At 35.0% G+C, this 14,480-nt stretch overlaps 1 protein-coding gene across 1 annotated transcript in view; it reads right to left on the bottom strand.

Moving 5' to 3' along the window:
- Window positions 1-12,933, bottom strand: part of MALRD1 (MAM and LDL receptor class A domain containing 1) — a 544,472-nt gene extending 531,539 nt beyond the window's left edge. The window contains exon 1 of the mRNA XM_074324842.2: window positions 12,651-12,933. Within this exon, the coding sequence (XP_074180943.2) occupies window positions 12,651-12,828 (178 nt within the window). The 5' untranslated portion in view covers window positions 12,829-12,933. The remainder of the gene's footprint in view (window positions 1-12,650) is intronic.
- Window positions 12,934-14,480: the final 1,547 nt, after the last annotated feature.

Here is a 14,480-nt window from a genome sequence, read left to right as displayed (position 1 = left end):
AGCCACATGAGTCCTGAAAGCAGATTTCAAGCTGTCACTTTTAAACGTTAACTAAACCCATTTTATTACCAGTGGTCTATTTTATTAATTTTAGTCTAAAATCCTTTATTTGGAAAGATGTCACACACCGGTGGTATTCCATAATAATAGCAGGAATCTTAACAGCCACCATGTATTGAGGGAGTTTGTTCTATGCTAGGCATTCTACTTGCAGTAGTGGATGTATTCCTTAAGAAGTGAGCATTTTCTTCTGTTTTAAAAATGAGGAGACTTGGGAATGTGTTAGGAAACTCGCCCAAGACCGAACTGCTAGTGAGTGCCGGGGCCAGGATTGGACCCCAGGTCTCTTTGACTTGAGCACATGAGCTCTTAAAGTTCTGTCCTAAAGCTTAATTGTTAATCTACTGTACAGTTTTGATCAAGGCCTAGAATTAGAGGTAAATCAGATTTTCTAGTCAGCCTGGGGACACCAGTACTTCCACACAGAACTGATGTCATTGTATTCAAAAGCAAAGAATTTTGGTGGGTCTATAAATCATGCCACAGTTACATTTACAATCTCTGTAAAGACTTTGAACTATTTAGAATAGCCAGAATACCCGTTAGGGTATTACCTCATGGACCCCTAGTGGTCTAGGGACTCTGATTGAACAAAAAATGAACTAAATCGCACAGTTATCTGAATATATAAATGAGTGCATGTCATTCAATTAGCTATGCATGTATCTTTATAAACAGGTATCGTTCAAGTTTCTTTTAGTTCCCTGCAACTTTTACAATGATTTATTTGTGATTGTAAAATATTCAAAACTATTTTTATCACCATATTTCAGCAAGTATGTTTATGAAACATCCACACATTCTGACATGGGTGTCAAACATTTTTTAAAGACCAAGAAACTGCCTTGAAGTACAATTACTAGTTGACGTCTGTGTGCAATGTTCTTTGCTCTTTTTAATACACAAGCATAATGATGATGACTTCTGGAAGTGCTAGAACTAGAAAAATAGCTAAATAAAACATTTTTCTCTCAGAATAGTCTCAACAGGGGTCCTTTTTGTTACAAAATGAATCTAACGTCATATATTTTCAACTAATTCTTATTAAAAAAGGCAATTATGAACTTCTAATCACTGCTACCATTATTCAAAACATGCATCAGAAAAACTTCTAAGTATTCATTTACCCCCCCCCCCACTAATAGAGAGTAGTATGTTTTAAACCATTTGAACAACTTTCCTTGAATTGTGGCTGATTTACCTTTTAATTCCATTGCCTCGTACGTGCATTCAAATCTGAAACGGTTTGCTATATTAAAGTCTGCTCCCATGCATATTTCTACTACCACAGCCATCACTAAATTGTGTTCAGTTGAACAGCTGAACAGTGTCTGGAATGATAAGCAATGGCATGCAGGCACTTATCAGTAGAATCCATGTTCCTGGGCTTTTTGAACTTGTGGAACTCATCATTTTGTTTTCAATTTTATGATCCCAAAGGTCAGACGCAGTGCAGGGAGTGTGACTCTGTTGCAATTTATGGTTTCTTGGAAGGCCCAATTATCTCCTGAATTGGCTTCCATTGTGCCAGATTCCCTCATTAAAATTCACTGAGGAGTCCCTCATAGATTCACTTATTAGCACCATAATGGGAAGATAAGTATTAAATTATATCCCCAAGAGATAGGTAACTTAGGGCAAGCATCTGAAAAAATGTGAAGGAATACAATAAAGTTTTTGTAGTGGCAGTAGTGAAGAAATTGGGGCAGAACTCAGGATTAATTCAACAAAGAATGGTATGGGTAAATAATTACAATGTAAAGTTTTTAGAAGTCAGAGAAAATATAAGAATTAGGAAAAATTAGACAAGGAGAGGTAGAAGGTATTAAAAGCACTTGTTTCACAACTTTGCCTGGGCCTATATAAATAACACACATCTTCTTTTCTCCTAAAAGTTCAATGAGGCACAGCTGTACTTTTTCCTTAATGATAAATCTTACTCTTTAATTTAAATTATGGTAAAATACACATGACATAAGATTTACATTTTAACCATTTTTAAGTGTACTGTTCTGTGATATTAAGTACATTCACATTGTTACCCACCATCAACACCATCCATCTCCAGAACTTTTAAATTTTCCCTAACGGAAACTCCACACCCATTAAATAACATCTCATTCCTTGCTCCGCCCATCCACTGGGAACCACCATTCTACTTTCTGTCTCTATGACTGTGACTACTCTAGGTACCTTATAAAGTGAAAGCATACTTTATTTGACCTTTTGTGACTGGCTTATTTCACTTGTCATAATGTCCTCAGGTATAATGTTGTAGCATGTGTCAGAATTTCCTTCCTTTTTGAGGCTGAATAATATGTCATCGCATATACCATATTTTGTTTATCCATCCATTCATCTGTTGAGGAACACTTGGGTGTATTTCACCTTTTGGCTACTATGAATAAGGCTGCTATGAACATGGATGTACAAATATCAGTTGGATTCCAATATTTCTTTTCTTTTAGATATAGCCCCAGAAGTAGAATTGCTATATATGAAAATTCAATTTTTAAGTTTTTGAGGAATTGCCATACCATTCCCATAGAAGCTATAAGACTTTACATTCCCACTGACATTGCTCCAGTGTTGCAGTTTCTCAACATCTTAGCCAACACTTATTTTCTGGGGTTTTGTTTGTTTGTTTGGTTGTTTGTTTGTTTGTTTATAATAGCCATCCAAATGGGTGTGAGGTGGTATCTCATTGTGGTTTTAACTTACATTTCCCTAATGATTAGTGATGCTGAACATCTTTTCATGTGCTCACTGGACATTTGTATATCTTTGGAGAAATGTCTATTCAAGTCCTTTGTCCATTTTTTAAATAAGTTTGCTTTTATGTTGTTGAGTTGTAGGAGTTCTTTATATATTCTGCATATCAACCTCTTATTAGATATTTGATTTACAAATATTTCCTCTCCTTCTGTTGTTGCTTTTTCATTCTGATAGTGTCATCTGATACACAAAAGGTTTTCATTTTGATGAAGTCTAATTTATCTTTTTTTCTTTAGTTGCCCGTGATTTTGTTGTCATACCTAAGAAATCATTGCTAAATCCAATATTGTAAGGTTTTCCCCTATGTTTTCTCCTAATAATTTTATAGTTTTAGCTCTTTACCTTTAGGCATTCAATCTATTTGGAGTTAATTTTGTAAGGTTAGGATCCAACTTTAACCTCTTTGCATGTGGATATCCAATTTTTACAACAGTATTTGTTGAAAAGACTATTTTTTCCCTCTGAATGATCTTGGCACCTTGTGGAAAATCATTTGACCATGTCTGAGAGCTTCTTTCTAGGCTCTCTATGTTATCCCATTGGCCTATACGTCTGTCTTTATGTCAACTGTACACTCTTAATTACTATAACTTTGTCACTAGTTTTGATATAAGGGAGTGTGAGGGCTATAACTTGGTTCTTTTTCAAGACTGTTTTTGTTATTTGGGGTCCTTTGAGAGTCTATGTACATTTTAAGATGGAAATTATTATTTCTGCAAAAAACATTCTTAGAACTTTGATAGGAATTACATTGAATCTGTGGATTGCTTTGATTAGTGTTCACATGTAAACAATATGAATTCTTCCAATCCATGAACAAAAGATGTCTTTCCATTTATGTCTCTTTAAATTTCTTTCAGCAACAATTTCTAGTTTTTTATATACATGTCTTTTGTCTCGTTTATTACTATTTCTTTCTGTTTGATGCTACTGTAAATGGAATTGTTTTCTTACTTTCCTTTTAAAATTGTTCATTCTTAGTGTACAGAAATGCAACGGCTTTTTATGTGTTCACTTTGAATTCTGCAACTTTGCTGAATTTGCTTATTCTAACAAATTTTTTTGGTAGAATTTTTTGGGTTTTCTGCATTTAAGATCACATGTTCTGTGAACAGATATAATTTTACTTGTTCATTTTCCAATTTGAATGCCTTTTATTAAATTTTCTTATCTAAGTACTCTGGCTGGGACTTCCAGTACTTTGTTGATAGAAGTAATGAAAAAGGGCATTCTTGTCTTGTTCCTTATCTTAGAGGAAAAGATTTCAGTCTTTCACCATTGAGTAAGATGTTAGCTGTGCGTTTTTCATGCCTAGTTTATTGTATTGAGGTAGTTTCCTTCTATTCCAAGTTTGTTAAGTTTTTCCTTTTTAAGGAAAGCAACCCATTACATAGTCACGAAAGTTTTCACATAATTCATTTTTACTATTTAGAAAATTATTTTCTACACGTAGATAACAAAGAAAAACATTTTCACAAAGAATTATCACCTTTGCTCTCATTAAGTGTAAAAAATAATGGCCAGTTCCTGCAAAGGATGAAATGAATCTAAATACACTAATTAAACGAAAGTAAAATTTCAAAAGTAAATTCTCAAAATTTCTTTTTTTCTTTTTTTTAATTAAAATTTATTGGGGTGACAATTGTTAGTAAAGTTACGTAGATTTCAGGTGTACAATTCTGTATTACATCATCTATAAATCCCATTGTGTGTTCACCACCCAGAGTCAGTTCTCCTTCCATCACCATATATTTAATCCCCTTTACCCTCATCTACCACCCCCCTCTCCCCTTACCCTCTGGTAACCACTAAACTATTGTCTGTGTCTATGAGTTTGTTTTTGTGTTTTTTTTCTCATTTGTTTGTCTTGTTCTTTTGTTGTTTTTGGTTTATATACCACATATCAGTGAAATTCTATGGTTCTCTGCTTTTTCTGTCTGACTTATTTCGCTTAGCATTATATTCTCAAGATCCATCCATGTTGTCACAAATGGTCCTATTTCATTTTTTCTTACCGCCGAATAGTAGTCCATTGTGTATATATACCACAACTTCTTTATCCATTCATCTATCGAAGGACATTTTGGTTGTTTCCATGTCTTGGCCACCGTAAATAAAGCTGCAATGAACATTGGAGCACACGTGTCTTTATGGATAAATGTTTTCAGATTTTTTGGGTAGATACCCAGGAGAGGGATTGCTGGGTCATACAGTAATTATATTCGTAATTTTTTGAGGAACCACCACACTGCCTTCCAAAGCGGCTGCACCAGTCTGCATTCCCACCAACAGTGTATGAGGGTTCCTTTTTCTCCACAGCCTCTCCAACACATGTTACTATTTGTCTTGTTCATGATAGCCATTCTGACTGGGGTGAGGTGATATCTCATTGTGGTTTTGATTTGCATTTCTCTGATGATTAGTGATGTTGAGCATTTTTTCATATATCTATTTGCCATTTGTATGTCCTCTTTGGAGAAATGTCTCTTCAGGTCCTCTGCCCATTTTTCAATTGGGTTGTTTGTTTTTCAAAAGTAAATTTCAATGACAGATTGCTGTTTTTTTTGGTTTGGTGATTTGAAAATATTAATTAATGTTTACCAGGAAATGTTTGTTATCTTTCACACTGTATTAATTTTAATATTTTCATTGAGACTGAAACTGGAAGAACCCTAATTCACAAAGGTATGAAAGAGCAAATGGAATTAGCACTTTTATAGCCCACACCCAAATTATCCAACGTTACTTAGGTTGGATTTTTGTCATATAGTTGCCTTTACCCTCAAGTCATTGAGAACATCGCTGGCAGTAATTGCATCATTGATGATATCTATGTCAATGAGAAAAGAATTACCAAATATTGTTTTACCTTTAACATTGTTTAAGATTAGTAACCTTCAAAGGAGGCCTCTAGTGTTTGGGTCTGGTGATTTCTGAAGAGATATGGACAAAGTGTGACATTCACTGCAATCTGCAACAGCATACACACAAGTATAATAAATGTTGCAATGTTTACATGTAATTCTCTATTCCAGAGTAGCAGCTTGACCAGGAGATCTGATGGCTTTTTCAGTAGTTTCTATGGTGGTGACTACAGGGCCCTGAATAGAAAACTGTATCTCTTGCATGGAAAAACCTTTCCATCAAGTAAACTAATTCAGGAATAAATGAACTCCTGTCATTTTCTATTGTGAAATAGGTTTTCAATTTCTCTCAAAATAATTAAAATTTCTCTTCCAAGTCCATTCACGCATTTCAAGACTTGTTAACTGGAAAGTCACAATTATTTCTGGGTAGTGGAGAGCATTATATTCTATCCCTATTTCTTTGATGGAAACTTATTTAACAGCTGTGATTCAAGGTCCTTGCTTTTGTACATTTGATAACTTTGACAACAGAATGCAAACCTTCTCTCAGGATTCCTAGCCAAGCCTTTAGTGTCAACATGCACATGTAGAAATGAGGCTTATTGACAAAGAGAAAAGGTATGTAGGATGACAGTCTCGGCAAAAGTTCTATCTGTATACGGAAATCATCTTCAGAAGACATTTTGCTTGTGGAAGAAACAGTTCATCATTTGATGTCACCAAGGTATCATTGAAATTTTCAAAGGGAGCTCACAAACTGAATGTCCTTCTTGGATGACATCAACTTGCACACTTGAGCCACGAAACCAGAGCAGACTGCACTGCAAGACTGAGCAGTTTCATTGAATTCCATGGTGAAAGAAAACAGTGCACTTCATAATTCCTCCAATCATTCATTCAGCCAGTCAGTAAACCAGTAATCAGTCAGTTTACCTAATATTTATTGACTGTATGTGCTAATCCATCTTCTAGAAAATGAGAACTAGATAAATTTCCTGCCCTCATGGACCTAACATTTTGCTTTTTCCTGACATCCTTCAAAAGATTAAAGAAACGGTTTGCAGCTACAGGAAGATGACATCAATTCACAAAGGCATGTTGATTTTAATAATAGTTTTATTAAAGTCTCACCGAAATACATGACTCCGTCAAGTTCGCTCTGTTACATGGCTTCTTTTGTTGGAATCATGATAGAAATCCTGTAGGATTGGTCAAGGTAAAAATTCCAGTAAGGTTTGAACCTCTCCTTTAGGAGAAGGATTCACTGTCCAGGCAATTTTCAGAATGCAGCGAGAATGCTTCTTCAGTTTGTTGCTTTCATGTTCTCACATACTCAAAAATGAAAGAACAATCTATATTGCACTTGGTTCATTTTTTCTTTCACGATTCCATTGTCAATTTGAACAAAAATAGTCCATGACTGTGACACAATTTTAGACATCAAAATCTATGAAGGAAAATGATTTATGTTACACGACTTGGCACAAAGCATGCAAGTCATCCAACATTATCACGAGCAGGAGTTCCTGATAGTGTTATTTGACGTGAAAAGTGTTCTATGAAGACTGTTAAAAATAGCAGAAGGAATCTAATCAGCACATATACAAAAAAAAAAAAAAAGAAAAGAAAAATCCCCACCTCAAGGTCTCTCTGATCACATCCTTTGGAGCAAGGTTAATATTAGCTCTCTTGAAAAAAAAAAAAAAAAAAAATACTGCTTAAGAAAAAACAGTTAGTGTAGAAATAATACAAAGCCTTTGTAAATATTTACTTTAACTAAAATAAAATGATAAAACTCTAAACAGACATTCATGTTATTTTATTATTAGTCCAAGTGGATACTTCCAATTTCCATTTGTTTTCCTTTGCTCGCTGGAAAACTTTCAGACTTTCCAACAGCAAAAGTTTCTTTTTTTTATTTTTTATTAAAGTATATTGGGGTGACAGTTGTTAGTAAAGTTACATAGTTCAGGTGTACATTTCTGTATTACATCATCTATATATCACATTGTGTGTTCACCACCCAGAGTCAGTTCTCTTTCCATGACCATATATTTGATCCCTGTTACCCTCATCAAAATAAGTCAGATAGGAAAAGTCGAGAACCATATGATTTCACTGATATGTGGTACATAAAACTGAAAACAGCAAAAGAACAAAACAAATAAATGAAGAAACAAAAACTCATAGACACAGACAATAGTTTAGTAGTTACCAGATAAGGAGAGGCGGGGGTGGAAGATGAGCAAAAGTTTTAACAAGGAGTTTGTAATTCACTTTCTGTGCACACAGAGATTTACAATCTTTGTTAAAATAAACCAAGCCTTCTTGAGTTTGTGATTCCAGCATTCCTGACTCCCCTCTCGCTATGTGTTATCTTCTCTCGCCTCTGGTTTTGCCCCACACCAGCTATTCTTCGGCATATATCAGTGGCCTTTCAACATAAACATTGAAACCAGCGTGCAATTCTGTAGACTCAGGTTTTATCCTGTCTTTGTCTTTATAAAATCTGCATTGTTATCCATTTTATCTAACTTTTCCATTCATTCCTTTCTACAGGATATTTTCTACTCTATTCTGACAGGCAACTCCTTTTCCAGTTTACCTCAGCAAAAGTATCCTGCAATTGTGCAAATCACACATAACAGATCTGAAAGTACTTGGGTTGGCAATAAAGTACAGATAAATAAAATTGCCTATACTCAAATTTTATTGAAAGGAAACAGTTTGAAAGAGACTTATGTACATATTCTGACATTAGTAATGAATGAGGTATTTTATTTAGAAACAATATTTTTATAATGTCCTCTAAAGTTGTCCAGTGCATGAAAACCAGATTTCATAATCACTGTTTTAAGGCCTCAGGTTACTTATACTTCAAACGTGGGAAGGATAGAAACCCCAGTTTGAGTCTTGGGTCACCATTAACTAGCCACATATCCTTGAGCTATTAGCTTCTTGGCTTAGGGTCTCCCCTCCTTCACATTTACAAAATGAGGCTTTTGACTTAGAAGAGCTTGAGGGCTTTCCTTCTCTATGACATAATGGTTCTAAGGTTGTCACCACATACCAGAAAAGACCAAAGGATCTACAGAGACATTAAAGCAAAATGGTACTAATGAGGACCCAATGCAATAAACAACAAAGATATTTTGCTGTTTTTCATTGTGCTTAAGTTATTCTATGAAATTAAGGTAAATATCATAGGACTCAAAACTATATCATCCATTTATGCCAAGACGAGAATCTGAAATTTTCTAATTTTCTTCAGCTAGGCTCTACATATTTATTATTAGATTTCTTATATATACAATTCTGTTCTGCTGTGGACTGAATGTTTGTATCCCTCCAGAATGCGTATGTTCAGGTCCTAATCCCCAGTGTGGTGGTATTTGGATATGGGGCCTTGGAGATGTGACTGGGTCATGAGGGTGAGGACCTCAAGAGGGACTAGTGCCCTTAAAAGAAGAGACACTAGAGATGACCTCTCTGTCATGAGAGGACGTGGCAAGAGAGCTGTCTGCAAACCAGGAAGTGGGCCCTTATCACATAACGAATCTGCCAGCACCTTGATATTGGACTGCCCAGGTGCCAGAACTGTGAGAAATAAATGTTTGTTGTTTAAGCCTCCTGGTCTACGGTATTTGTTATGGTAGCCCAAACTATGTCACTACGGTAAACAGGATTTTTAAGTGTGTTTATTAGTTGTTTCATAACAACGTGCTGTTAAAATGTAGTGAGATAAATGTGGCACATGAAGTCTCACATTTCACTGTTTCGATACTTTAGCTTCAAGTACTTCAATGAAGCAAATACTTTTAAAAGTAGTTGATATTTATGTCATTCTAGTAAAGAAATCATATTTTACTTAATGTCTGATTGAACACTATCACCTCTCAGTTTTTGAGAATGTTCCTCTATGGTAACTTTCACATATTTCACATATAAATTTAGATTTATATGAATTGAGTACATTAAAAAACAAACAAACAAAAAACAAATCTTGTTCCTAAATTCAAAAAGTTTGAAAAAGAAATTAGGTAAAATCTCAAATCTTTATGATATACTCCATCAAATCAAAGTATAAAAAACTATTTTTATCTCCTTATAAAAATACTATAATGAATGCACAAGTTCTTAAGCATGACATGTAGGTAAGGGGGGAAAATATTTGATTAACAATGTATTTTTCTCTTTTGAATCACAGCAAAGTTAGAGTAAATTAGCTCTAAAAGTGAATTACACACAACAGTTAATTTTAATGCTAACTTCAGGTATGCAAAAGTAATTAAGTATATTTTCTGGAAACACTGCCGTGGTAGGGATCCATTGAATGGGATATATTCAACACTGTAGCAACAGTATGTTTGGTTATCTTCTGGTTGATTTGGATTTGAATGTAGCAACGTAATACAACTGTCTTTATTGTTAAGAAAAATAAAGCAGAGTAATGCTTTTGTGTATCAGATAATTTGGAACAATTGCTAGAAGAAAAGGTAGACTATCTCTGGACTTAGTATTGACTCTGATATTAAAATTAATAAATAAAAATAAAAGAGAATGAAGAAGACCAGGAAATGAGGATCATTTCGGAAGCAGACAATGTAACACTTGGAACATGATTTAAAAAATAAATAAATAAATAAACAGACCAATACCACAACATTTATTTCCCTGGCTCAGGATATCAATAAATGCTAACACAGAGGACTTGCGAACACTAAAACCAAATAGTTGTTACACCAAAAAATTTGTTTTCTTGCTCACTATATATTAAGTGCTCAATAGTGTGTGTAAATAGAATTTATTCCATTGGGAAGATTCAGTCTTCCTAAACCTAATATCCTAAAAAAACAAACAAACAAACAACAAAAAGAAACAAAAAGAAACACGAGTTGTTTTTTGTATTCTTGAAAAGAGGTCCATCGTATAAAATAAGAACATTCTCAAAAACCAATCAATAGAATCAGTTGCATCTGAAATTCAACTTCAGCTATGCCAATTTCCTTAAGAAAGTGAACATATTAATCTGTTTCTCTAAAGGTCACACCACTTGAATGTTAAAGCAGGACACAGATTGATTTTTTTGTGACTACTTTAACATCATTATAAAGTTAGCTTTTTTAAAAAATCTCATCTGTAACTCTAGCATCACAAATTGTCATGAGAGAAATTGCATGGCCATTATTATTCCTTCACAATATTTCCCCCTTAGTGTGATATACAAAAGAAACTCACACTTTAAAGTGATTCTCAGTTTTATCTACAGGTTATGGTGCACATTTTAAATAAAATACAAAAGTGGAAGCTTCTCAGAAATGAAAATGAAAAGCGAAAAAGCCGAATGAAAGGTGATCTCCCAATGTAACATTTAAAATGAAATCTATTTATTCGACAGATTTATTCCTTCACTTTCATCCAAGACTGCCAGTTATTAGAATCTTTCATGCAGCCGAGACCTTTCCCACCCAGTGACTTTTCTCCTTCTTTCCCATTAACCTTTTCCCTGAAGCAGGACGATGCATGTTCTCACAGCAATTGTGCTAAAGGAAGCTTCTTAGAGATTAAGAATGGAATGAAGGGACTTTGCTCTTCTTGTCAAACCACCTGAGTGGTTCCTCTTTTGTGCTCACCAGAGAAGCCAGCAAAGGGCTTTCCCAGACAGTCCAGAGAAAGGGAGAGAAAGGGCAGCACACCCACATCTACAATCTCTGGGGAAACTGGACAAACATTAATGAATCCCTGTCTTTGGTTGTGCTTTGTATTCAGTAGTTACTAACTGTGTGACAGCTATCCCAAACTACGGGAGGAAAATCAGGAGCCTGTTTTCTTCAACAGAGAAGAAATTTTTCAGTAATCACTTTTCTTGCTTTTAATGTAATAATCACTGAATATGTAAATAGAAAGCAAACCACAAAAATTGAATATGTAGAACCTTATCTCCACAGAAGAAAATGAAGAATTCTGTCAACACTAATTAACATAGTGTCTGAATAAAATTAGAAAATATGTTTGAGTAAAATACTCTAAAATGCTAGATTCATGCCTCCAGATAACCGAGTCAATAGTTACTGTGAACCAACAACGAACCCACTTAAGTTTATGATAGTATTGTTTATGAAAGGTGATTGCGTGTAAGAATGGCCTGGTTCTATTGGTGAAATGCAGTATTCCTTCAGGATATCATATGGCTATAGAAACTACAGACATCTACATGTACATCTCTTTACCCATGTCTTCCCTTGATGAGCAGTTTCTTTTTTATTGCTATGACACCAGAAAGAAATGGAGTATTTTCCCACCTGTGAGAGCTGCTTTGTCTCACTTTAAGACATCTTATAATAAAGTGGAGGTTCAAGATCACACAATGAGTAGATGGTTTATCCAGGATCCAAATCTAGGTCCTGCCCTCTCTGAAGCTTATGTTCTTTCCTCCACCCAGAATGAAAGAGTACAAGCCAGAGCTGTGCTCCGTGTGCTTTCGGGACCAATTCATTAGGTGGTACCATCCTCTCAGCGAAAAGAAAGTCTCCCCATCCCATCTCAGGTTCATTTCAAATGTTTTCATACTGAATTCAAACTGAAGCTCTTAATTCCCATCACAGCCTTTTAAAGCTGCAGTGAGGCTCTTCTATAAAATTTTGTTTCACTGATATAACATTAAAAGCTACATGTCTGCTTATCACTCCTTTTGCATCATCAGTAAAGTGTTTTAAAATCCATTCGATCCAATTAGAATCTTTGCAATTTACTATTGCTTAATTAGTGTAATTTTTATTTAGGGACCTGTCTCTTTAATGAAAACACTATTTTTGTTTCTGATTTACACGACAAGCTTATAAGTGAAAGCCGTGCAGGGCCCGTATCTAGCTGCATCTCCCCAGGCTGCTCATCACCCCTGCAGTAAAGCTGCACCAAAATTGGAGGAAAAGGAGGGATGGAACTTACATTGCTGCTCATCACTCTTGTCCCCACACTGATCTGTGAAGTCACACACATTGTCAAGCGCCACGGAGACCCCGTTGTCACACTGAAAGGCCTCTGCTCCTTGCTGAACCAGTGTAAAGAGGAAAAGACAGGAAATCCAAGGGACACCAAAAGCTTCATTCTTTGGGAACGCTAACATCCTGGCCAGGCAGAAGTGCGCTATTTGATGGCTATTATCGATCAGGCAGTTGTAATAGGTGAGCCCGTAATTAGAAACATTCTCTCTCTATTCTTTGTTTTTCAGATTTGCCTCTTATGAGTGGATACTATTGCCAACTATCTACAACTCTAAGAAATGACTCCCAAGGCAGTTCATTTACCCTTTCAGAGGAGTGTCGTTAGAAAATATTTAACTTGAGCTATTGCATCATGTCTATATCTAGATAAACATGGATGTTTATTGCCCTATGTTTGCCATGTTTAAACAACTCAAGCCTTTATGATCATGCTATCTCCTGAAAGAATTTTTTTTTTTAATGCTAAGCACATAAATGGGGGAAAAACACAATAAAATTATAAATAACATAGAAATGTTCTATATTAATTCCTATGCTTACTTAACCACCTTCAGGTAATTTAGAACATTATTGTGGTTACTAAAACTTATCCAAATATTTCAGGCTCAATTATTAAAAATGCTCTGTGAGAATGAAATGCTTATCCTTTATGATTGAATAGAAATCCCACATTGCTTTTATAGATAAATTGAGAAAAACAGGATTTTAAAACTTCAAAGGACCATGGATATTATTATTTTACAAATCACATAACTTAGCCTCAAGAGAGTTAAGGGATATATGTATAAGGAAGGACAATAAGTGGGTGTTAGCAACTAGAATTCAAATATCCTACTGCCAAGTGCAGTGGTCTTTCTTCCAGCCTCCACGGATGCTGCTGCCAATTCATCTTTATTTGCTTTTCCAAGTCAAACACGTAATTTCAGATGTATATTCAGAATGCATAATGTGCTGAAATTCAGAACACACTGACACATTAATAATAAAGTTCTATGAAGCTGAATAATTACACAAGTTACATGATGTTGAATATTCAAAATATGCCTTTACATCTGATTTCTTTAAGGCATATTAAAGTTCTTTTTCAACTACTTTCTTTTAATTTCTACAATATAACTGCAAGAGACAAAGGCAGCCCATGAGACTATAGGAAGCAATTAGAGAATGTCAAGTGGAGAATGTCCCCATAGATCAGGAACAAAGAATGCGTCTGCACATTTAAAGAAAATGTTGGGAAAGTGAGACTTTTCCCTCTAAGATGTGGGCATTGAGGCATCTAGGAGAAAAAATCCATAATTTTGCCCGATCATTGAGCACTACATATAATGTAACATTTCATTGCTCTGTGCTTCATTCTAATTTCAGAAATATTTATTCTCCGTACTTCTCTGTTTTGTAAATGAATATTAAGTAATACCTTGCCTACTTGTCTTTGTGTGTGTGTTAAATGTTGATTATCCTTACATTTCCACACTTAGACCTCTTCTCTGTTCAGATTATACTTTTTTCATTTTTTTCTAGGCTTTCTCTTCATGCTCATTATCTATACAGTGTTGTCTCACAAACCTGTATCTGAAGTCCTGATATATGTTGCTCAAACCTTTATCTTAAGTCATCTCGCTCAGTATACACACACATAACACACAGACAGCCTAACTGACATGTCTCCTTGAATCAAAAATTAAATTCATCTTCCTTTTCTCCACCCAACCAATCAGCAACCACTCCCATATTCTATATTTCAATGAATGGCATCTTCTTCTATCCAACTTCC

This window comes from Rhinolophus sinicus, chromosome 1 (genome assembly GCF_057876585.1).
Source record: "Rhinolophus sinicus isolate RSI-liver-muscle chromosome 1, RSI-T2T, whole genome shotgun sequence".
NCBI classification, from domain to species: Eukaryota; Metazoa; Chordata; class Mammalia; order Chiroptera; family Rhinolophidae; genus Rhinolophus; species Rhinolophus sinicus.
Note: the sequence above shows the minus strand (reverse complement) of the source record. Positions and strands in the feature narration are given on the sequence as shown.